Raw genomic sequence first — 23,388 nt, forward strand, 5'->3', positions numbered from 1 at the left:
TTAGTGCACATGTGGGCTCTTAGCTTGAGTTACTACCTATTGCTTTGTTCCCCTTACTGTGCATGTGTCAGGGGATGGAATCTCATCCTGTCACTCTCCTGATTAATGTTCTCAATGAGTTTCCACTGGCCTTAGAACAAGGTCCACATGGTTTTCCATGGTTTTCTGGCCCGTGAGTGCTCATGCCTGCTGCCCTCTCCCATTCAGTCAGCCCCAATTACCTGCAGTCCAATTTGCTTTCAATTACAGGGACATAGCAGGCTTGTGGGTGTCTCAGGAATTTTATGCATGTTCTCTTAACCCATGCACCCAGTGCCCCCAGCCTTATCAAATTTTCTAAGACTTTGTCCAGCTAATTCTGATGTAGCAGGACAAGCTGCAGACAAAACTCCTCAGACACCAAGTTAAAGAAGGAAGTTGTTTATTCGGCCAGGAGCATCGGCAAGACTCGTCTCAAGAGCCAAGCTCCCTAAGTAAGTGATTCCTGTCCCTTTTAAGGGCTCACAACCCTAAGGGGGCACGCATGAGAGGATCATGATTGATTGAGCAAGCAGTGGGTACGTGACTGGGGGCTGCATACACTGGTAATTAGATCAGAACAAAACAGGGCAGGGATTTTCACAGTGCTTTTCTATACAATGTCTGTAATCTATAGATAACATAACCAGTTAGATCATGGGTCGATCTTTAACTACTAGGCCCAGGGTGTGGTGCCGGGCTGTCTGCTTGTGGATTTCATTTCTGCCTTTTAGTTTCTACTTGTTTCTTTTGAGGCAGAAATTGGGCATAAGACAATATGAGGGGTGGTCTCCTCCCTTATTCCCCCACCTTTGAGAATCTCACTCAATAGTGGGAGTTCTCACTTTTATTTCACTACCCATGTCTTCCTGCAAGACAGATCGATAGTGATTCATATAGTACACTTGTGCTGAAGCATTTTGGTGAACTAAGGTAGCGATGAAGCTTTTTATCATTTGAAGAAGTACAGGAGCAAACAAGGGAGCAGTAAGCAGGTTCCTATTACTATTATAACTCTTATTATAAGAGTTTTAAATCTTTCTAGCGTTGGGAACCATTTTCCAAACATGACCCCAGAATGAAATCCATGCCACACTTGCATGGGCACATGTGCCAGTATGGTCATATCTGTAACTATGTCATCAACTACTCACCCTTGATCATCTATGTGTAGACAGCAATTAGTAAGGTTAAATTTCCCACAGACCACCTCCTTCAGTTGCTAGCAAGTAGTCAAGAGCCAGTCTATTTTGATAGATAGCATTTCTCATCTGAGTTTCTTGCCAGGCCAGAATAGTCAAGGCTCTGCCGGTTTTATTAGTGATTATTTCTAAGACAGCTTGTAACCGTATGATTCGGTTGATCATGTACGTGGGGGTCCGGTATCCCCACGAGCCGTCTTGTGCCCAAGTAGCAGGCCCCTAATATTGTATGATTCTCTCAGGGGATCGTTCATCATCTTTCCAATTTCTTATAGCTAGTGCCAATAACACAACTACCTGCCCACTGGTCAGGTAATTTGGCATAAGCTCTATGCCCACATATCCAGTATAATCCAGTGGGGGCTGTCCAGTCCCGGTGGGACTCCGGGTGGGTCCACACAGTTTGCAACTTTGGGAATTTACTAAATGTATTCCTCTCTGTGTGATTTGAACTCCACCAAGTGACTGTTTTTGTGGTACCATTATACAGATTCTATCCCAGACAACTAAGTCATCCTATGGGGTGAGTGAATTCTTTTCCTTCTCTAGCCATGCAATCTTGTCCAATAATTGAGGCTTTTAGGACCCAGAAATTATCAGGGTGATTCTTTGAGCTGGGAATTCATCAGGAGCTGGGTCTGTAGGTACTAATTCTCAGGCTTCCCATGGCCCTTGATCTCCCATTACAGTTCTCCACATATATAATATGAAATGACATTGAGAGACTGGGCTACATGCTCAGCTAATTGCAAAAACAAATTTCTTGTTTTTCCTGGAATTTCTGGTACTGGCACATTTAGTTCATCATAAAAAGTTGGAAACACTGGCTCAGGAGAACATTTGTAAACTTCTCCTCCAACCAAGATATTTACTCGAGGATCCAGTCCGGCCCCATTGATTCCTAAAGTCACATGCTCCCCCTTTTTCCAGCGAGGATCAAGGGGATTGGTTATTACTGTCTTTAAGGGGTTACATTGTCCCTTAGTACAGGAAGGGCCATTTGTTCCTTTCTGAAGATGGACTGGATCCTTTTCATTTTTTATCTAAGTGGCCCAAATGACACAAGACCAGTATCCACATTCATTTCTACACAATCTTAATTCATGACAAATGTACTTATTTTCAGTCACATAGCCTTTTTCCCAGCTAAAGGAGCCACATCCCCTTCCTCATTGCTATTAATGACAGCACAGGCATCAAATTTCAAGATTATGCATTTGGGCACCTCTTTTTCTTCTGTTCTGGCTAATACTTTACTTGGATCATTTATGAGGCCCCACCAGTCTTCAGTCTTTAATTTTATTTCAAAAACTGTGGACATGGGAGGCTTAGAGGGGTCATAACACACATCCAGTCGGTCGTTTCCTGGGCTACATACCTTGTACTGAGTGTCATATATACATGTTCCTGTTAAAGTTCCTAGGCATTCATTGTAACTATAGAACAAAAAGATTGTTTTAACTTGTTGCCCTACCTTGGTAACTGGATGTCTACACTGAGAGCAGTCCTCCATATGGGGAAAATCAGTGGAAGTGTTTACAAGTCCAAATTATAAGGAAAATGAGTCCTATGATGATTCTCCTCATGCTTTGGCCGCGCATAGACCAGTCAGCTTCCGGGTGTGACTGGAGCAGGGCTTGTCGTCCTCTTCAGAGCGCTTTGCAGGAGTTGTCCTGGCTCGGTTTTGCCTCCTAGGTTTCAGCGGCTGCAGGTTTCACATGGCTGTGGTGGATCCAGGCTGGGATTCCTTCTACCTTTACAGCCATAGGGGTGGTCAGGATTACAGTCTGAGGTCCTTTCCACCATAGCCGCAAAGGGGCTACGTTCCAGTCCTTGATCCACACGCGATCACCTGGCGAGAAAGGGTGAACTGGAGAGAATAAGCTGATGGGACACCTCTCATTTACCCAAGTTGAGATTGTCTAATTTTTCCTAAAGCTTGTAGCTATTGCTGTAATTCAATTTGACCTATCTCTTGGGTAGTGCCTGGAAGCTCCCGTAGTATAGGAGGAGGCCTATGATACAGTATTTTACAAAGGGAGTATCCTGTTTTCTTAGAAGGAGTGCATCTAATTTTAAACAATACCATAGGAAGGGCCTGTATCCACTTTAATCCTGTTTCCTGACATACTTTCCCTAAACTAATTTTGAAAGTCCGATTCATTCATTCTACCTTTCTGGAACTTTGAGGTCAGTAGGCGACATGTAGCTTCCCAGTGATTGCTAACACCTTTGCTGTCTTCTGTACCAAGTCAGCCACAAATGCCGGCCCATTATCTGAGCTGATTCTTAAGGGCAGTCCAAACCTAGGAATAAGATCTTGGAGAAGCATACAGCTTACCTCGTAGGCCTTTTCAGTTTGTGTTGGATAAGCCTCCACCCACCCAGAGAAAGTACACACAATAACCAGAAAATACTTGTTACCTCCACATTTCGGCATTTCTGTGAAATCCACCTGAAGATCCTCAAAAAGAGCCGCTCCATAAGCTTGCATGCCGGGTGGAACAGTGGGGCCTTGCCTCGCATTGTGCTGTTGGCAAGTAACACACCGTTGTGCTACTGCTTTGGCAAGGGCTGGCAAGTGTGAGACGTAGAAGTACCGGCCTAACAATTTTTCAAGTGACTCTTGTCCTAGATGAGTAGTTTCGCACATGGCCAATGTGATTGTGGCTCCTAGCAACTGCAGCACAGCTACCCTCCCATCTAGCAGTCTGATCCATGCTCCTTTTATTACTTGCCCCCTTCTGCGTAGAAGAAGTCTTTTTCTTCCTTAGAATAGGTAGGTACCAGGTCAGGTGTTTGAGGGAGTAAGGGGGCTACTACTGATGCCCGGTAAGGGGTGGATGCCGCTTTTTGAGCTTCTGAATCAGCTTGAGAGTTTCCTAAGGCCGCTGAGGTGGAGGCTCGCTGGTGTCCCCTGCAGTGCATGACTGCCACCTTCTGAGGTTTCCACACTGCCTCTAATAATTGTAGAATTTCTTGTTGATATTTTACGTCCTTTTCCCCAGAGTTTAACAGACCCTTTTCCTTATAGAATGCTCCATGCACTTGGAGGGTTAGAAAGGCATATTGAGAGTCAGTGTAGATGTTTACAGTCTTACCTTCACTGAGTTCTAGAGCCCAAATTAAAGCAATGAGCTCAGCCTTCTGGGCTGAAGTGCCCTGTGGCAACGGTTTGGCTTCAATGATAGCATCCGAAGTTACCACCGCATATCCTGCACATCTTTCTCCTTGTGGGTTGATGAAGGTACTTCCAACCATGTATAACTCCCAGTCTATTGATGCCTATGGCTGGTCCCGAAGGTCAGGTCTGCTAGAATAGACTGAGTCCAACACCTCTATACAGTTATGCTCGACCCAGCTCTCTGATACTGGGAGCAGGGGGGTGGGATTTAGGGTGTTACAGACTTCAATAGTTACACGGGGATTTTCACATAGCAAGCTTTGGTACTTGGTTTATCTAGCATTTGTTAGCCAATGATGTCCTTTGGTATTTATCAAAGTTGCCACAGCATGGGGGGCCTTTATATTCAGGTTTTGCCCAAGGGTCAGTTTATCTGCTTCTTGTGCTAACAGGGCTGTTGCTGCCAGGTCCCTTAGACATGGTGGCCAGCCTTTGGAAACCCCATCTAGTTGTTTTGAGAGATAGGCCACTGGCCTTGGCCAGGACCCCACAGTCTGGGTTAAAACTCCAACTGCCATTTTTTCTCTTTCTGACACATAGAGTGTAATGGGCTTTGTCAAATCTGGTAGTCCTAGGGCTGGGGCCAACACAAGTTTTTCCTTTAACTTAAAAAAGGCTTGTTATTGTAGAGACCCCCCATTCAAAAGGCTCCTGGTTGCCCCACTTTGTAACCTCATACAAAGGTTTGGCTAGTACTGCAAAGTTTGGAATCCAGAATCACAAAACCCCACAGCTCCTAGGAATTTCCTTACTTGCCTTCTGGTTCTAGGTTCTGGTAGGCTGCAGATGACCTGCTTTCTTTCTGACCCCAGGCTGCACGCCCCTTTCCGAATAGTGAATCGCAGGTAGCATATCTGCTGTCTGCAGACTTGAGCTTTCTTCTTGGACACCTTATACCCACAGTCCTCCAGGTGCTGAAGCAGGGCATCTGTCCCTTTTGCACACCCGACTGCTGTGGAGTGTCCCAGCAGAAGGTCGTCCACTTACAGGAGCAAGACACAGCCTAGGTCTTTAGCAGGAAACTTTTGCAGGTCTCGAGCCAGGGCCTCCCTGAAGATAGTAGGGGAGTTCTTGAACCCTTGGGGAAGCCAGGTTCAAGTGTACTGACTAATGACACCTGACTCTGGATCTTCCCACTGAAAGGCAAACATCTTCTGGCTCTCAGGAGCTATTCTGATGCTAAAGAAGGCATCTTTTAAGTCCAGAAAGGTAAACCAGCTGTCCTCAGCCAGCAGCAGCCCTAACAACGTGTAAGGGTTAGGAACTGTTGGGTGCAGAGTCACTGTAGCTTGGTCGACCAAGTGCAAGTCCTGTACTGGCTGGTAGTCCTTGGTCCCTGGCTTAGAGACAGGCAGGAGGGGCGCGTTCCATGGAGACTGGCAAGGAACTATAATTTCACAGGCTTTCAAGCACCTAAGATGAACCTGGATTCCTTTGAGAGCTTCTCTGGGAACCGGATATTGCTTTTGTCTAATTGGTTGGGCCCCAGGCTTAACTTCTATGAGTACGGGGGCTTGGTTGACGGCCAGTCCCGGAGGATTATCCTCTGCCCATACTCGGGACCATCACTTAGCTAGAGCTGGTTTTATCTCTTGGCCTGGCTCGGTTAGAAAAAGTCTCCATTCTTCTTCCTGGGGGACTGTGAGGGCCATGATAACTCCTGTTCCCAGTAACTCTAGCTGTAAAGAGCCCTGTTTTGTAAAAGAGATGGTGGCTTTCAGCTTGCTAAGCAAGTCTCTTCCCAGCAAGGGCAAGGGACAGTCAGGCATGTATAAGAACTGGTGAACTATCTCATGTCCCCCCCACCGAGCAGGTCCGTGGTAGACAGAAAGCCTGCTTAGTGGAAACTCATGTTGCTCTGATTATATCGATGGTTTTCTTGGATAAGGGGGTGACTGGGGTGGTCACTACTGAATGTTCAGCATCAGTATCGACCAAAAACTTAATGTCCTTTCCCCCAGTTGTAATCCTAACCATGGGCTCCTTGGGGGTGCTTGAGCCCAGTTCCCTTCAGTCCAGTAGCCCTTCAGCCAGATTGAACAAAGCTCCCTCAACTTTATCTGAGGTCTTTTGTTCCCAATCACCTTGCTTTTCATTCAGTTGGGGACACTTATCTTTCCAATGTCCTATTTCCTTACAATATGCACATTGGTTACCTTGCAAGTGTGGGCGATTAGACTGGGTATTCTTCCCGGAACCCCCCTTTTCCTCTCCTTTTGGGGTAATTCCCCTAATGGCCATGGCCAGTAAGTTGGCGTTTTGCCTAGCCTGGCATTCACCTTCCTTATGGCTTTCTCTGCGGCTTGTTGCATCTCTATTCACGAACACTTGATTGGCTATTTCCAGTAACTGTGAGGTATTCATACCCGCAAACCCAGCCTGTTTCTGCAGTTTTCTCCTGATATCTTCCATGCTTTGACTAACTAAGGCCATGTTAATCATGCGCTGATTGTCAGGGCTGTCTGGATCAAAAGGAGTGTATATACGGTAAGCCTCACACAGTCTTTCATAGAATTGCGCTGGACTCTCCTCTTTTCCTTGGATGACCTCAGAGACCTTATTTACATTTGTGGCCTTTTGAGCCCCTTTCTTTACACCTTCTATTAATGTCTCACGGTACCGCCTTAGCCTCTCCATGTCTGGTCCCTCGTTCGGGTCCCACTGGGGGTCTGTTCCTGGCAGTTGAATTCTTATATATTCTTGGGGGTTTTGGTAATCAGCTGGGACTTGCTCCTCTAGCCACTTAGTTGCCACCTAAGCACCCTTCACCTTTCATCTGTATTAAAGAGGTACCTGAGCAGCTGGTGGCAATCAGCCCAAGTAGGATTATGGGTCTGTATAATAGTTTGGAGCAAGTGAATTAAAGCTTGAGGCTTTTCAGTGTAAGATGGAGTACTATTTTTCCAATTGAGGAGGTCAGCAGAGGTGAAAGGTTGATACACAAAGGCACGCCTTTCCACCATGTGTCTGTCCCCATCTACCCCAGTATATTGCTGCTCTCTCAGGGGCATTTGGATTCCAGTCTTGGGCTGTAGGCGAGCTGCCAAGGGAGTACTTTCTCCTGCGGCTTCACTTCCTCTCTTGTCTACTCTGGGTGGTCTAGGGGTGTGGTAATCTGGTGGAGGTGGAGATGCTGCTGGCTCAGGGGTGGGGAGCCCTTCCTCCCGATAAGGAGGGGGTATTGCTGGTACCAGTTCCTGCCATGATTCTTCTGGTGTTGGGTCGGACAGGACTTCTGGTGCCAACTTCCCTCGGCAGGTAGAGTGAGAACCTTCCTTAACTAACTATCCCTTTGCTACTAGTACAGCTGCTGCCTGTCCTCTTAACCACTGTGGTGGGGTCAAAAACTGGCTGTAACCAAGAATCTATATATGGGAACTGATCTGGGTGCCCTGACTTACAGGTGCCATACCTTTGAGACAAGGGACCTCTCCAGGCTTCCTTCTGATGGCCAACCACCTCTAATGCTGGCCAGTCTATCTCACACAAAGTTCTAAATTTTCCTGGGGTCATGGTGACTCCATAGTCTCCTTTAAATCCCGTTTTGAAAATTTTCAACATAGTGGGATGGGCTTACTTTGTGCCTGACCCATGTTTCCTCGAGACAAAACACCACGCTCACACCACACACATACCACAAAACAAAGAATGGGTAAAAAGGGCACACACACAGTTTACAGTTTTTACAGTTTACACCAAACCAGAATCAAAACCAAAATCAGAGTATCAAGAAAATCAAGAAATCCAAGCCAGGTCAAAATGAAAACCAAAGTATCAAGCAGTTCAAGTCAAGTCAAAAACAAAAACTAAAGTGCCGGTACAGGCACACCATGGGTGATCAGACCACTCAAATGGAGTGGGCAAGTTCCAAAGACTAGTCTTACCAAGTTTCAGATGTCCAGACTCCAAGTGCTAGTTCCTTCCCGGTGTTCAGCCACTTTGTTGATCCTCGTGGGGGCCTGCCACACACTGCTTTGGTGAGGCATTCCACCAGGGCAATTGCCTACCTGGGAGTGCTCTCAGGATCTATGTCACTCAAGCTGGCCAGAGTCCCCCACAGGGATGCTCCACAGGGCAGGCCTAAGCCACCTAAGGGACTGCCTCAACCGTCCATTAGTCACCTCGCTTCCCAGTCAGGGAACAAAGAAGTAGCAGGACAAGCCACAGACAAAACCCCTCAGACACTGAGTTAAAGAAGGAAGTGGTTTATTCAGCTGGAAGAATCAGCAAGACTCGTCTCAAGAGCCAAGCTCCCCAAGTGAGCGATTCCTGTCCCTTTGAAGGGCACACAACTCTAAGGGGGTGCACGTGAGAGGGTCGTGATTGATTGAGCAAACAGGGGGTACGTGACTGGGGGCTGCATGCACCGGTAATCAGCACGGAACAGAACAGGACAGGGATTTTCACAGTGCTTTTCTATACAATGTCTGTAATAGATAACAGAACCGGTCAGGTCAGGGGTCAATCTTTAACTACCAGGTACAGGGTGTGGCGCTGGGCTGTCTGCTTGTGGATTTCATTTCTGCCTTTTAGTTTTTACTTCTTCTTTCTTTTGAGGCAGAAATTGGGCATAAGACAATATGAGGGGTGGTCTCCTCCCTTACTGTAAAGTCACAGCAGTTGTGATATCTAACAGTAGAAAAGTTGATCATGTTTTTTTTCTAAAAGCACTTTATTCCTCCCATCTGAAACTGTACTCTTTGACCAATATCTCCCCCATTCCACCACCCACCTGGATCATGTTTCTTTTAGTCCATTCTGCCAATCTCCATCTCTCGATTGGAGAGTTTATCCACTTACATTCAAAATAATTACTGATAAGGAGACTCACTTATATCATTGTGCTATGTGTTTTCTATATGCCCTATGGCTTTTTTTGTGGTCCTTTATATCCTGCGTTACTGTCTTCTTTTGTGTTTAGTTGATTTTTTTTTTTTTTTTACAGTGAAACATCCTAATTCTCTTCTCATTTCATTTTGTGGATATTCTATGGCTAAGCTATTTTCTTTGTGGCTACCATGGGATTACATTTAACATCCTAATATTATGACACTCCAATTTGAATTTATATCACTTAACTTCAGTAACATACAAAAACCAGACCAGGAACAGTGGCTCATGCCTGTGAGAACTTTGGGAGCCCGAGGCCAGATGATCACTTGAGCCCATGAGTTTGAGACCAGACTGGGCAATATGGTGAAACCCTGTCTCTACTAAAAAATACAAATATTTTCCAGGTGTGGTGGTATTCACCTGTAATCCCAGCTACTCAGGAGGCTGAGGCATGAGAATCTTTTAAACCAGGGAGGTAGAGTTTGCAGTGAGCCAAGATCACTCCACTGCACTCCAGTCTGGGTGACAGAGTGAGATTCCATCTCAAAAAAAAAAAAAAAAAGAAAGAAAGAAAAACCAATTAGCCAGGCATGATGACGCACGCCTGTAGTCCCAGCTACTTGGGAGGCTGAGGTGGGAGTATCAGCTGTACCCAAGGGGTTCGGGTTGCGACGAGCTGTTATTGCATCACTGTACTCCAGCCTGGGTGACAGAGTGAGACCCTATCTCCGAAAAACAAACAAACAAAAAAAAGATGCCCCTATACAGTTCCATCCCCACTCCTTTTCAGTTACCAATGTTACAAAATTACATATTTATACATTGTATGTCCAGAAATATAAACTAATAATTTAAATGCATTAATCTCATACATTATGTAGAAGACAAAATGTGAAGTTACAAATCAGTTACATTAATACTAGCTTTTACACTAATACTCATTTTTTCATGTATTAGTCTCTTAAATCAAGTGAAATAACAAAAAATAGAATTGCAACCCAAAGTTAATAGTGGCTTTTATAACTGCCCATGTATTTACCTTTACTAAGGTCTTTATTTCTGGCCAGGTGAGGTAGCTCACGCCTGTAATCCCAGCACTTTGTGAGGCCAAGGTGAGAGGATCACCTGATGTCAGGAGTTCAAGATCAGCCTGGTCAACATGGCGAAACCCTGTCTCCACTAAAAATACAAAAATTAGTTGGGTGCAGTGGTGCTACTCGGGAGGCTGAGACGGAAGAATTGATTGAACCCAGGAGGCGGAAGTTGTGGAAAGCCGAGATTGCACCATTGCACTCCAGCCTAGGCAAAAGAGCAAGACTCCATCTCGCACACACACACACAAAATTATTTCCTCTTATGGCTTCAAATTAGTGCCTAGTGTCCCTTCATTTCAACCTGAAGGACTCCTTTTGGCATTTTTTTGCAGGGCAGGGCTAGAGGTAATGAACTCACTCAGCTTTTGTTTCTGTGGGAATGTCTTAATTTCTCCCTCACCTTTTAAGTACAGGATTCTTGATTGACAGCTATTTTTTTCCACTGCTTTAAATGTATCAGCCCACTGCCTTCTGTTCCCCAAAATTTATGATTAGAAATCTGCTGATAGCCAGGTGCAGTGGTTCACACCTGTAATCCCAGAACTTTGGGAGGCCAAGGGATCATGTGAGGTCAGGAGTTTGAGACCAGCACGGCCAACAAGGTAAAACCCGTCTCTACTGAAAATACACACACACACACAAATTAGCCTGGCATGGTGGTGTGCACCTGTAATAGCTACTCAGGAGGCTGGGGCAGGAGAATTGCTTAAACCCAGGAGGTGGAGGTTTCAGTGAGCCCAGATCGCACCACTGCACTCCAGCCTGGGTGACAGAGCTAGACTCAGTATCAAAACAAACAAACAAAACCAAAAACTCCATCTCTACAAAAAAATTAAATAAAATAATTAGCCATTAGTGGTGGCAAGTTCACTTTCACTGAACACTCTGTAAACCATGCCTTGGAAACAATAATCTCAACTTTGTGCACTCCACTGGTTGCGGACACAATTTTGGATTGAACATCAGAAGCACCACATCCCAAGTTACAGGTGAATTCTCCTTCACATTAGGTTTGAGTTGACCACTCAAACGCGGGCATACCTGGCCTGGTCATCCAGGTAAGGGCAAGCCTTCTTTCCATGGTGGGACACCCCTGAATAGAGTGGGCCACAGGGAAAAGGGAGGTCCAAATCCCTCAGGGACACCTCAGGGATCTTGTAATCCCTTAACTAAACCCAACATGGGTCCAATTCATTCTTCAATTCATTCCTACTCGCCCTTGAGTTGCAGTCTTAAAAACTGACCCCATTTTAATCCACAAACTCTCAAAAAGAATTGTATAATTTTTTTTTTTTTTTTTTGCATTCAGAGGTCCCATATGTTCAGGTCTTTTTGGCTTTATCCCCAAACCCCCAAATAAAAATTATCATGTATGCTTCCTGAAGGGGTGGCCTGCCCCTCTACACCTGTGGGTATATTTCATCAGGTGGGACGAGAGACTGAGAAAGTAAATAAGACATAGAGACTACATATAGAGAAACAACAGTGGGCCCAGGAGACCAGCAGTCAGCATACCAAGGACCTGCACAGGCACCGGTCTTTGAATTCTCTCAGTTTTTATTGATTATTATTTTCATTATCTCAGCAAGAGGAATGCGGTAGGAGAGCAGGGTGATAATAGGGAGAAGGTCAGCAAGAAAACATGTGAGCAAAGGAATCTGTGTCACAATTAAGCTCAAGGGGAGGTGCTATGCCTGGATGTGCACGTAGGCCAGATTTATGTTTCTCTCCGCCCAAACATCTCAGTGGAGTAAAAAACAAAAAAGCAGTATTGCTGCCAACATGTCTCACCTCCTGCCATAGGGTAGTTTTCTCCTGTCTCAGAATTGAACAAATGTACAATTGGGTTTTATACCAAGACATTCAGTTCCCAGGGGCAGGCAAGAGACAGTGGCCTTCCTCTATCTCAACTGCAAGAGGCTTTCCTCTTTTACTAATCCACCTCAGCACAGACCCTTTACGGGTGTTGGGCTGGGGGATGGTCAGGTCTTTCTCATCCCACGAGGCCATATTTCAGACTATCACATGGGGAGAAACCTTGGACAATACCCAGCTGGGGTAAAGTTACAAATTAACAACATCTCAGCAAAGCAATTGTTGAAGGTACAGATCAAAATGGAATTTCTTATGTCTTCCCTTTCTACATAGACACAGTAACCGTCTGGTCTCTCTTTCTTTTCCCAGGATCCCTCTAAGTTCACTCAAGAACTCCTTTGATTTAACCTGACAAGACATATTCACGCCATTCCCACAAAGAAAAATCACACATATGGTCTTTAGCTCAAGCATAAACAAATAAAGCTCATGCTCATAATCCTAATGATAAAAGAGTTTGGGCAGAAGCTGTCATCGACAGAGAACCCAATTGGCAATACCAGTCACAAACAAACGTGAGGCAGATAAGATTATATAATAACGTGCTTGTTGGAAGGAATGAAAAAGGCTGTGATAAAACCTGTTAATTTTTCTAAGTTATGAGAAATCACTCAGGAACCATCTGAGAACTCCACCCTTTTCCAAGCTGGACTGGTGGAGGCAATGCATAAATATGCATATTCAGACCCTGAAAGCCCTGAGGGCCAATCCATTCTGGCTGTACAGCTTATAGGTCAGGCTTCCCCAGACATCAGACAAAAACTCCAAAAATTAGAGCAAGGCCCACATAGTCCCTTTCCTAGTTTATTAAATATAGCCTTTAAGGTTTTCTTTTTTTTTAAATTTATTTATTATTATTATACTTTAAGTTGTAGGGTACATGTGCATAACGTGCAGTTTTGTTACATATGTATACTTGTGCCATGTTGCTGTGCTGCACCCATCAACTCGTCATTTACATCAGGTATAACTCCCAATGCAATCCCTCCCCCCTCCCCCCTCCCCATGATAGGCCCCGGTGTGTGATGTTCCCCTTCCTGAGTCCGAGTGATCTCATTGTTCAGTTCCCACCTATGAGTGAGAACATGCGGTGTTTGGTTTTCTGTTCTTGTGATAGTTTGCTAAGAATGATGGATTCCAGCAGGACATGAACAGACATTTCTCAAAAGAAGACATTCATACAGCCAACAGACACATGAAAAAATGCTCATCATCACTGGCCATCAGAGAAATGCAAATCAAAACCACAATGAGATACCATCTCACACCAGTTAGAATGGCAATCATTAAAAAGTCAGGAAACAACAGGTGCTGGAGAGGATGTGGAGAAATAGGAACACTTTTACACTGTTGGTGGGATTGTAAGCTAGTTCAACCATTATGGAAAACAGTATGGCGATTCCTCAAGGATCTAGAACTAGATGTACCATATGACCCAGCCATCCCATTACTGGGTATATACCCAAAGGATTATAAATCATGCTGCTATAAAGACACATGCACACGTATGTTTATTGCGGCACTATTCACAATAGCAAAGACTTGGAATCAACCCAAATGTCCATCAGTGACAGATTGGATTAAGAAAATGTGGCACATATACACCATGGAATACTATGCAGCCATAAAAAAGGATGAGTTTGAGTCCTTTGTAGGGACTTGGATGCAGCCTTTAAGGTTTTCAACGACTGGGAGGAAACCTCAAAAATAAAAAAGGCTCAATTGGAGGAGGAAAAATGCCATTGCCAAGCGAATTACATAGCAATGGCATTGGCATATTATTTTTTGTTAGCTAATAAACCCAAGACTCATCCCTATAATAGTAACAGAATGGGGGCCTATAATCACTGCAGGAATCCAGGACACTAGAGTAGAGAATATCCCAAACCTCCGAATTACAAGCCACCCCCCAGGACCTTGTCCTCATTGCAAACAAGAGGATCATTAGAAGAGTAAGTGTCCCTCTCTCTGTCATGAGGGGACCACCTCTTCCTTCTAGGCTGTTACAGCCACGACCTCATCAACCTATCTCACAGGGGGGTCCTGCAGGATAAGGACAAGGGCAAAGGCAAGGACAAGAACCTCTAACTCTATTCCTGGATTATGATCAAGCCTCTGAAAGTCATCCTCTAGATGACTGATGGGGCATTGAGGCCGTCCAGACTCCTATCTTTTCCATCTGTATGGATGAGCCTCAGGCAAATCTGATTGCGACTGAACCAGAGATAATGTTCCTTATAGATATGGGGGCCAGTTATTCAGCTTTAAATGTTTATTAAGGCCCAATGTGCTAGTCCTTCATTTTCCTCATGGGTATTGCATTAGTTCATTTTCACACTGCTGTAAAGAACTACCTGAGGCTGGGTAATTTATAAAAAAAGAGATTTAATTGATGCACAGCTCCACACAGCTGGGGAGGCCTCAGGAAACTTACAATCATGGTGGAAGGTGAAGGAGAAACCAGGTACATCTAACACAGTGGCAGGAGAAAGAGCAAATCGGGAAGGGCCACACTTTCAAACTATTAGATCTTGTGAGAACTCACTATCACAAGAACAACATGGAGGAAATCTGCCCCCGTGATCCAATCACCTCCCACCAGATCCTTCCCTGACACATGGGGATTACAATTTGACATGAGATTTGGGTGGGGACAGAGCCAAATCATATCATTCCTCCCTGGTCTCTTTCAAATTTCATGTTCTTCTCACATTTCAAATCTAATCATGCCTTCCCAATAGTCCCCTAAAGTCTTAACTCATTTCAGCATTAACTCAAAATCCACAGTACAGTCTCATTTGAAACAGAGTAAGTACATTTTACCTATGAGCCTCTAAAATAAAAAACAAGTTAGTTACTTCAAGATACAATGGGGGTGCAGGCATTGGGTATATGTTCCATTCCAAATGGGAGAAATTGGCCAAAACAAAGGGGCTACAGGCCCCATGCAAGTCTGAAACCCAGCAGGGCAGTCATTAAATCTTAAAGCTTCACAATGATCTCTTTTGACTCCATGTCTCACATCCAGGTCACACTGATGCAATGGATGGGCTCCCAAGGCCTTGGGCAGCTCTTCCCCTGAGGTTCCGCAGAATGCAGCCCCCACAGATGCTTTCATGGGCTGGTGTTTCCCAGGTGCATGGTGCAAGCCATCAGTAGATCTACCATTCGGAGGTCTGGAGAACAGTGGCCCTCTTCTCCAGCCTGGACAAAAGAGCAAGACTCCATCTCAAAAAAAAAAAAAAAAAAGAAAAGAAAAGAAATGTTTCAATTTTTATTTAGCAGTTTGGTGATGTTTCTTTGCCCAGAAATATGCCCCGAGGAATTTAGCTCTTGTTTATATCAATTATCCTATGGTAAAATTGGTTTTATTCTATGTAATTTCACTTTAAGTAGCAGTTTCCAAGGACCTATCAGCAACATTAAGTGGAGACTTACTGTATTCCCAAAGAGTTAAAAATGGGTGTTTAAACAAAATTTTGTACATAAATAGTCACAGCACCATTAATCACTATAGCCAAAAACTGTTAACACCCAAGTTTCCATCAAGAGAAGAATGGATAAACAAAATGTGATATATCATGGATTGACAGTCAGGTGTGCTGGCACATGCCTGTAATCCCAGCACTTTGGGAGGCCAAGGCAGACGGATCACCTGAGGTCAGGAGTTCGAGACCAGCCTGGCCAACATGGTGAAAACCCATCTCCACTAAAAGCCTTCTTGATGGGCACTGAGTTTTCTTTTGAGCTAATGAAAATGCCCTGGAGCTAGCTAGATGGTTGCACAATGCCCCACTAAATTCCAGTGAATTATATACTTACAAGTGGTTACAATGGTAACTTTTATCAAATAAATTTACCTCAGAAATAAACTCATCTCGTATGATTTTTAATTCCCAGTGTCTTGGACTTGTTCCTCAAAGAACATGGAGCCAAGTTGCAGCTTTCATGAGCCCTGATTAATCCACTTATATTTGGGGCCAAAGCCCAAGGTCATGGGAGAAATAGCTCTTTCTTATAAACCAGGGGCTTTCACATTTGGACAGCAAAGCACCAAATGGAACCTTGAAATTCACCTCAGAAATAATCACCAAATGTGCAATGGGTTTTGGTCCCTAATGCTCTTCCCTCAAAAAACACATGCATGCTATAGCCTCTATATTTTCAGGTTTGCTGAATTCATCTTACTTAATCATAAAGCCCTTGGAGAGTTTACCCTGTGTTAGAGACAAATAATATAATGCTAGGTGAGGCCGTGATCCAAGTCCATGACCGAAGAGCACAGAGTGATTACAGGAGTAGCTTGGATCTGAACTAAGATACTGTTGAGTTCCCATCGCATTTATAGAACACGATTAGGTCCTCTTGATTTCAAGTTTCAAGGTGGGGCTGGCATTTCAGTTGACATTTATATATATTCCCATGTAAATATATGTGTGAGCATTTTTAGCACATAAATTTAATTTGCTAAGGGTTTCAGCTAGTCACTTATTCCTGACTAACTCCACCTGAGGTGTGGCCAGCTTGACATTACTGCTGAGGAGCAGGTTTCCTTGGATGAAAAAAGGAAATAACTGCCAAAAAAATGAATTCTGATACGAGGGCTTTCTTGCTGGGCTAGAGTTTCAAATGAAGTTGACAGTTTGTCCCTCAGACTCCATGGGTTAAGAATTTGCCATCCAGCAGGAGGCGACAGAGGGAGCCATTGGGTTCATGGGTACATGAATACTCACTTGCTCATTGCTTTTCAATACTTAAATATTAATAATTCATCTGCTTAAATGTCTAAGCTTACTTTACTAATATGTCCATTGTATAGACAAAGATATTTGCAAATATTTCTGTAGGTTGTCAAGATATACACTAGGACTTTTGTCAGTTAACGGTACCTATTGATTACATAAACATAAGTGTTTAAACCTGAAATCCCTTGCAACTGCTAGCATGGGGCTAGAGAATACAGCAAGGTAATAGTCTGTCCAGTAAATTCTTATAAAATTGCAATAATCAATTGTTCCATTTGCCTTTCCTTCAGTGCTGAAGTTTTATTTTTCTTTATTAATTATCCCAAACATGAACTTGGAGTACAATGACACAATTACAGCTTACTGTAACGTTGAACTCATGAGCTCAAGAGATCCTCCCACCTCAGCCTCTTTACTAACTAGGACTATAGGCATGTACCACCACTCCTGACTGTTTTTTAATTTTTAACTTTGTAAGAGATGGGATCTTGCTGTGTTGACCAGGCTGGCCTTGAACTTCTCACCTCAAGTAATTCTCCTGCCTTGGCCTCCCAAAGTGTTGGGATTACAGGTGTGAGCCTCCCTGCCCAGCCATAAATGTAATTTATTGCACATTTCAAAATTGCCAAGAGTAAATGTTCTCACAACAAAGAATAAGTATATGAGGTGATGGATATGTTAACTACTTTGATTTAATCATTTCACCTTATATTCCTAAATTCTAATATAACTTTGTACTCCGTAAACATATACAATTATAATTTGTCAATGTACCACTTAAAGAATTATCCAAACCTGGGCAATGTGGCAAAACCCTGTCTCTACAAAAAATACAAAAAGAAGAAAATAGCCAGGCATGATGGTGCCTATCTGTGGTCCCAGCTACTTAGAAGGCTGAGGTGGGAGGATCACTTGAGCCCAGGATGTCAGTGAGCTGTGATTGCACCACTGCATTCCAGCCTGGGCAACAGAGCAAGAATTGTCTCAAAAAATAAAGACATAAATAACATATTTAAATCATCCAAGTATACACTGTCTACAAGAGACTCACTTTAGATCTAAAGACACAAATAGGATGAAGGTGAAAGGATAGGGAAAGACATGTCATACAGATAGTAACCAGAAGAGAGCAGAGGTGGCTATATATAAATAATCCAATCACAGACAGATTAATACTTTACAGGCCGAGTGCAGTGGTTCACACCTTGAATACCAGCACTTTGGGGGACTGAGGCGGGCAGATCTCTTGAGGCCAGGAGTTCAAGACCAGCCTGGCCAACATGATGAAACCCTGTTTCTACTAAAAACACAAAAATTAGCCGGGTGTGGTGGCGAATGCCTGTAATCCCAGCTACTCGGGAGGCTGAGGCACAAGAATCACCTGGACCTGGGAGGTGGAGCTTGCAATGAGCCGTGATCGTGCCACTGCACTCCAGCCTGGACGACAGAGAGAGACTTTGTCTCAAAAAAAAAAACACTTTGGAAAAAAAAAGATTAATACTGTATAAGTCCACTTACATGAGGTACCTAGCATAGTCAAATTCATAGAGACAGAAACCAGAAAGGTGATTGACAGGTGGTTGTCAAGTTGAGGGGAGGAGGGAATGTAGAGTTGTTGGTTAAGGGTACAAAGTTTCAGTTTTGCAAGATGAAAAGGATTGTGGAGATGGGTGGTGGTGATGGTTGCACAACAATATAATAGTGCTTAATATGTTAATATCACTGAACTGTACACTTAAAAATGGTTAAGATGGCCAAATGTGGAGACTCATGCCTGTAATTCCAGCACTTTGGGAGACCATGGCAGGGGGATCACTTGAGGCTAGGAGTTCAAGACCAGCCTGGGCAACACAGTGAGACCCATTCTGTAAAATAAAAGCAAAAAATTAGCCAGGTGTGGTGGTGCACACTTGTAGTCCTAGCTATTCAGGAGGCTGAGGCAGGAGGATCGCTTGAGCCCAGGTGTTTGAGGCTGCAGTGAGCTATGATTGCATCACTGCACTCCAGCCTGTCTCAAAAAAAAAAAGAGTATAAACCATTGGAAGCATGCTGGGTCCATACAAATGTATAAACCATTCTTAGCTCACAAGTTTTAAAAACTAGGCTGGATTTGGCCCGTGTAGTTTGCTGACCTCTGTTCTACCTCATAGGGCTGTGACAATTTATGTAGTTTAACATATAACAAGTCCTCTCTGTATCCATCTTACAGATAAGGAAACTGAGGCTCAGAGAGGTTAATGTTTCTTCTTGTATGCATTGTTATAATTTATTCCATTTATTTATTTATTTGAGACAGGGTCTCACTCTGTTGCCCAAGTTGGAGTGCAGTAGCCTGATCATGGCTTACTGCAGCCTCAACCTCCCCGGGCTCAGGTGATCCTCCTACCTCAGCCTCCTACTGGGACTACAGGTGCACACCACAATGCCCAGCTAATTTTTGTATTTTTTTTTTTTGTAGAAATGGAGTTTCACCATGATTCCCAGGGTGGTCTTGAACTCCTAGGCTCAAACAATCCACCCACCTCAGCCTCCCAAAGTGCTGGTATTACAGGCATGAGCTATCATGCCTGGCCTATTCCTTTTATTTAAGATATATTTTTACTTAAGAGGTATTTTTTGCTTATATATTTTCTTTTCTTTTTTTTTTTTTTTTTTTTTTGACAGAGTCTTTCTGCATCAGCCAGGTCGTCGGAGTGCAGTGGCATGATCTTGGCTCACTGCAACCTCTGCCTCCTGGGTTCAAGCAATTCTCCTGCCTCAGTCTCCCAGGTAGCTGGGATTACAAATGTGCACCACTATGCCCAGCTAATTTGTGTATTTTTAGTAGAGATAGGGTTTCACCATGTTGGCTGGGCTGGTCTCGAACTCCTGACCTCAAGGGATCCATCGGCCTCAGCCTTGATTCTTTTGTATAGAACCGCACCTGGCATTGTTTCTTTTGCATAGTTTCTATTTCTCCTCTGAGATTGCCTATCTATTCATTGGGAGCATATTTTCCTTTATATATCTGAGCATAGAGTATCTGCTTTAAAACCTTTGCTATTCCAACAACTTATTCCTGGAAGTCAATCTTCATTGATTATCTTTTCTCTTAAGTATGGGTTAAGAAAATAGTTCTGTTTCTTCATGTGTCTGATAATTTTGTTTTTATCTTAGAAATTGTGAATGATATACATTGTTGAGACTGTGTGTTCTGTTATATTTCTCTGGAGGGTGTTTAAAATTTTTTTAATTTCTCCCTATCCAGCCCTTGTGGTCTCTGCTTCTGAGGTTATGATATGGGTAGTGTGGTCTGCTGGTCTTGAGTTGGTAAATTCTGGCTTCAGCAAGATGGAAGGCACCCTGACAGGAAGAAGCTCTCTTGGTAAGGACACCAGTGCAGGGATGGCTCCAGTGAGTAGAACAGTATATGCTTGTAGCAGATAAGACAAGTATATGCTTGTAGCAGATAAGACAAGCTTGTAGCAGATAAGTCAAGCTGATTAAAATTCAACCTCAAAGAACACACAAGTAATAAATACATGAAAAGATGCTTATCTTGACTAATACTCAAGGAAGTACAAATTAGAACCACATTGAAATATCTTAGCCTATCAGATTGGCAAAGATGAAAAAGACTGATAACGTTTACTGTTGGCATTCTTTCATTGTTGGTGAGAGTAAAAGTCTGTGCAACACTTTTTATGTAGGGCCACTTCTCAGCATCTATCAATATTTTAAAATGCTAACCCTGAGACCCCACAATTCCACCCGTAGCAATTTATCCTACAGTAAGACTCACTCTGTTGGTTGAAGATCCACGCCCAGAATTGTTCACTAAATTCATTTAAAATAGCATATATACTTGAGCCCAGAAGTCTGAGGCTGCAGTGAGCTATGATCATGTCACTGCACTCCAGCCCAGCCTGGGTGACAGAGCAAGACTCTGTGTCTAAAGAAATGAAAATAAAAATAAATAAAATAGCATATACAGGCAACAATCCAAATGTTCATTGCAGAAATTATGATTATTACTGTTTCTCTTTTAAAGACAGGGTGTCACTCTGTTTCCCAGACTAATCTTGACCTCCTGGGATCCTCAAGTGATCCTCTGGCCTCTGCTTCCTAAAGTTCTGGGATTACAGGTGTGAGGCACTGGGCCTAGACATTGCAGGGATTATTAAACGGTGGTGTCTACTACCATCAAAGGTATGAGGTAGGTTTTATGTGCTGACCTAGAAAGATGGTGCAAAAACATAGGGGAACAAGAAGGCTGCAAAGTGGCAGCACAGCAGGAGTCTTTAAGAAATAAGCATTTGTTTCAGCTTAAGAAGTGTCTGGCTGGGCGTGGTGGCTCGCACCTGTAATCCCAGCACCTAGGGAGGCTGAGGTGGGTGGATCACTTGAGGTTAGGAGTTCGAGACCAGTCTAGTCAACATGGTGAAACCCCATCTCTACTAAAAATACAAAAAAATTAGCTGGACTTGGTGTCAGGTGGCTGTAATCCCAGCTACTTGGGAGCTGAGGCAGGAGAATCATTTGAACCCGGGAGGCCAAGGTTGCAGTGAGCCGAGATCGCACCACTGCACTCCCACCTGAGCGACAGAGTGAGAGTTGGTCAAAAAAAAAAAAAAAGACTGGGTGCAAGGTGGCTCATGCCTGTAATCCCAGCACTTTGGGAGGCCGAGGCAGGAGGATCACGAGTTCAGGAGATCAAGACCATCCTGGCCAACATGGTGAAACCCCATCTCTACTAAAATACAAAAAATTAGCTGGTTATGGTGGCGCATTCCTGTAGTCCAGCTACTCAGGAGGCTGAGGCAGGGGAATTGCTTGAACCCAGGAGGTGGAGGTTGCAGTGAGCCGAGATCGCGCCACTGCACTCCAGCCTGGCGACAGAGCAAGACTTCATCTCAAAAAAGAAAAGAAAACAAATAAACAAAACCCCCAAGAAACAGAAGTGTCTGCATGGACTTGTGCCTAACTACTCACAGTGACTACTTCTGGGGGGAGGTGAAAGGGGACCCTGTTAAATAATTTTTCTTTTGTATTGCTTTTCTTCAACTGAGTCTGCATTACTTTTATGTTTAATACTCTCCCCACCCCTGATGCTCACAGGTTGCTTTAGCTGGTGGAAGGAGAACCTACACCTCTGGTTTTGGCAAAGTATAGAAGGGGACAAGAGCACTGCTCTGCACCTGCACAGGTCCTTGCCTCCTGGGGTCAGTTTAATGCATCTCAGTGGTGTTTCTTGGGAAGAACACAGTGGACACTCACTTGCCAGTCAGTAGACAAATCACTGAAGTCCATGTCTGGCAGTTCTCATTGTCATGGGGACTGTAAGGTTGTCATGTCTCACAGTTCCCTGACTTACAAGATTAGTGCTGACAGACATTCTCAGCTCTGTTCGGGAGAGCAGCTCTGTAATGTGTTTGTGGTTTCAGATGTGGGCGGCCTGTGTGAACCTGTCGTGCAAGGCTCACGTCACCAACTGCTGCAGTTATCTCCTGAATCAGGCTGAGGGTCTTTGCTGTGCACCCAGAGACAGTTGGGTGACAAATCACCTCCAGGCTGGGGATGCCTCAGACTTGTGATGGGACTGGGCAGATGCATCTGGAAAGGTGAGTCTGTGCTTTGGGCTTCCCGACCTCTCAAGTCAGCTTGAAATTCAGAAGGCAGAGAGGGACAAGTGGCCCTCCATCCCTGGGCCCAGGGAGCCACTGTGGAAGCGTGGTGTTTGAGAACACCACCCTAGCTTTACCTCCTCTAGTGTCCTGGCCTTGGGTATCTCTTAGAGATGGCAAAATTTGCAGTGCTGAACTCAAGGATTACAAACTAATTTCCAGTCCTGTAAGGGTCATGGGTTCTGCTGTGGCCAGTGTGGAAGGAACTCTGCTTCCTCAATGATTGAACTGACCTTTGTGGGGGTGCCTTTGTTGGGTGAAAATGGGCATACTTGGGCCTCAGTTGTGAGGGCCACGGGGTGGAGCTGAGGTCTAGGCCCCCATTTTATCTTCCTTTGATTTATGCTGTTCTGGGCTCACCTTCTTTCCAGAGCTTAGCTACACGAGGTAGATTAGTATCAAGAGTGGGTATCCTCTCAGCGTGTCTTCAAGTAGCATCCCAGAGCCCCGCTCCTGGGTACCCACAACATGAATACCATCCAGAAGCAAGGGCAGCCTCTGTAGGGGGAGTGGAAAACATTTATCAAACAGTTGAGATGGGTGCAGGGGATGCAACATGATCAAACAGGGTCTTGCCTTAAGGAGCCTCATGTAGGGACACCACACAGTGATGACCTTCAACTGCAGTGGGGCAGCAAGGCTGTGGGAGGTGCGTGTTGGGCAGGAAGAGCACGGACATCATTTTCCCATCTCGCCTCCAGACTCCCAGAGAATTGTATCAATACCCTTACTCCAGCCTTGGCCCATGGCCACTGCCCAACCCCTGGGCCCTGT

The 23,388-nt window shown here is 44.3% G+C and overlaps 1 protein-coding gene across 2 annotated transcripts in view; it reads left to right on the top strand.

The window, feature by feature from the left end:
• The first annotated feature begins 339 nt into the window (after positions 1-339).
• Positions 340-23,388, top strand: part of IL9R (interleukin 9 receptor) — a 35,399-nt gene continuing 12,350 nt past the window's right edge. For both annotated transcript variants that reach the window (XM_077989021.1, XM_001100521.4), the window contains exons 1-2: positions 340-473; positions 22,375-22,551. Coding sequence is in view for 1 of the 2 variants with exons in the window: in XM_001100521.4 (XP_001100521.2) it covers positions 22,524-22,551 (28 nt within the window). In the remaining variant the exon portion in view is untranslated. The remainder of the gene's footprint in view (positions 474-22,374; positions 22,552-23,388) is intronic.

This window comes from Macaca mulatta, chromosome X (genome assembly GCF_049350105.2).
Source record: "Macaca mulatta isolate MMU2019108-1 chromosome X, T2T-MMU8v2.0, whole genome shotgun sequence".
Taxonomy (NCBI): domain Eukaryota; kingdom Metazoa; phylum Chordata; class Mammalia; order Primates; family Cercopithecidae; genus Macaca; species Macaca mulatta.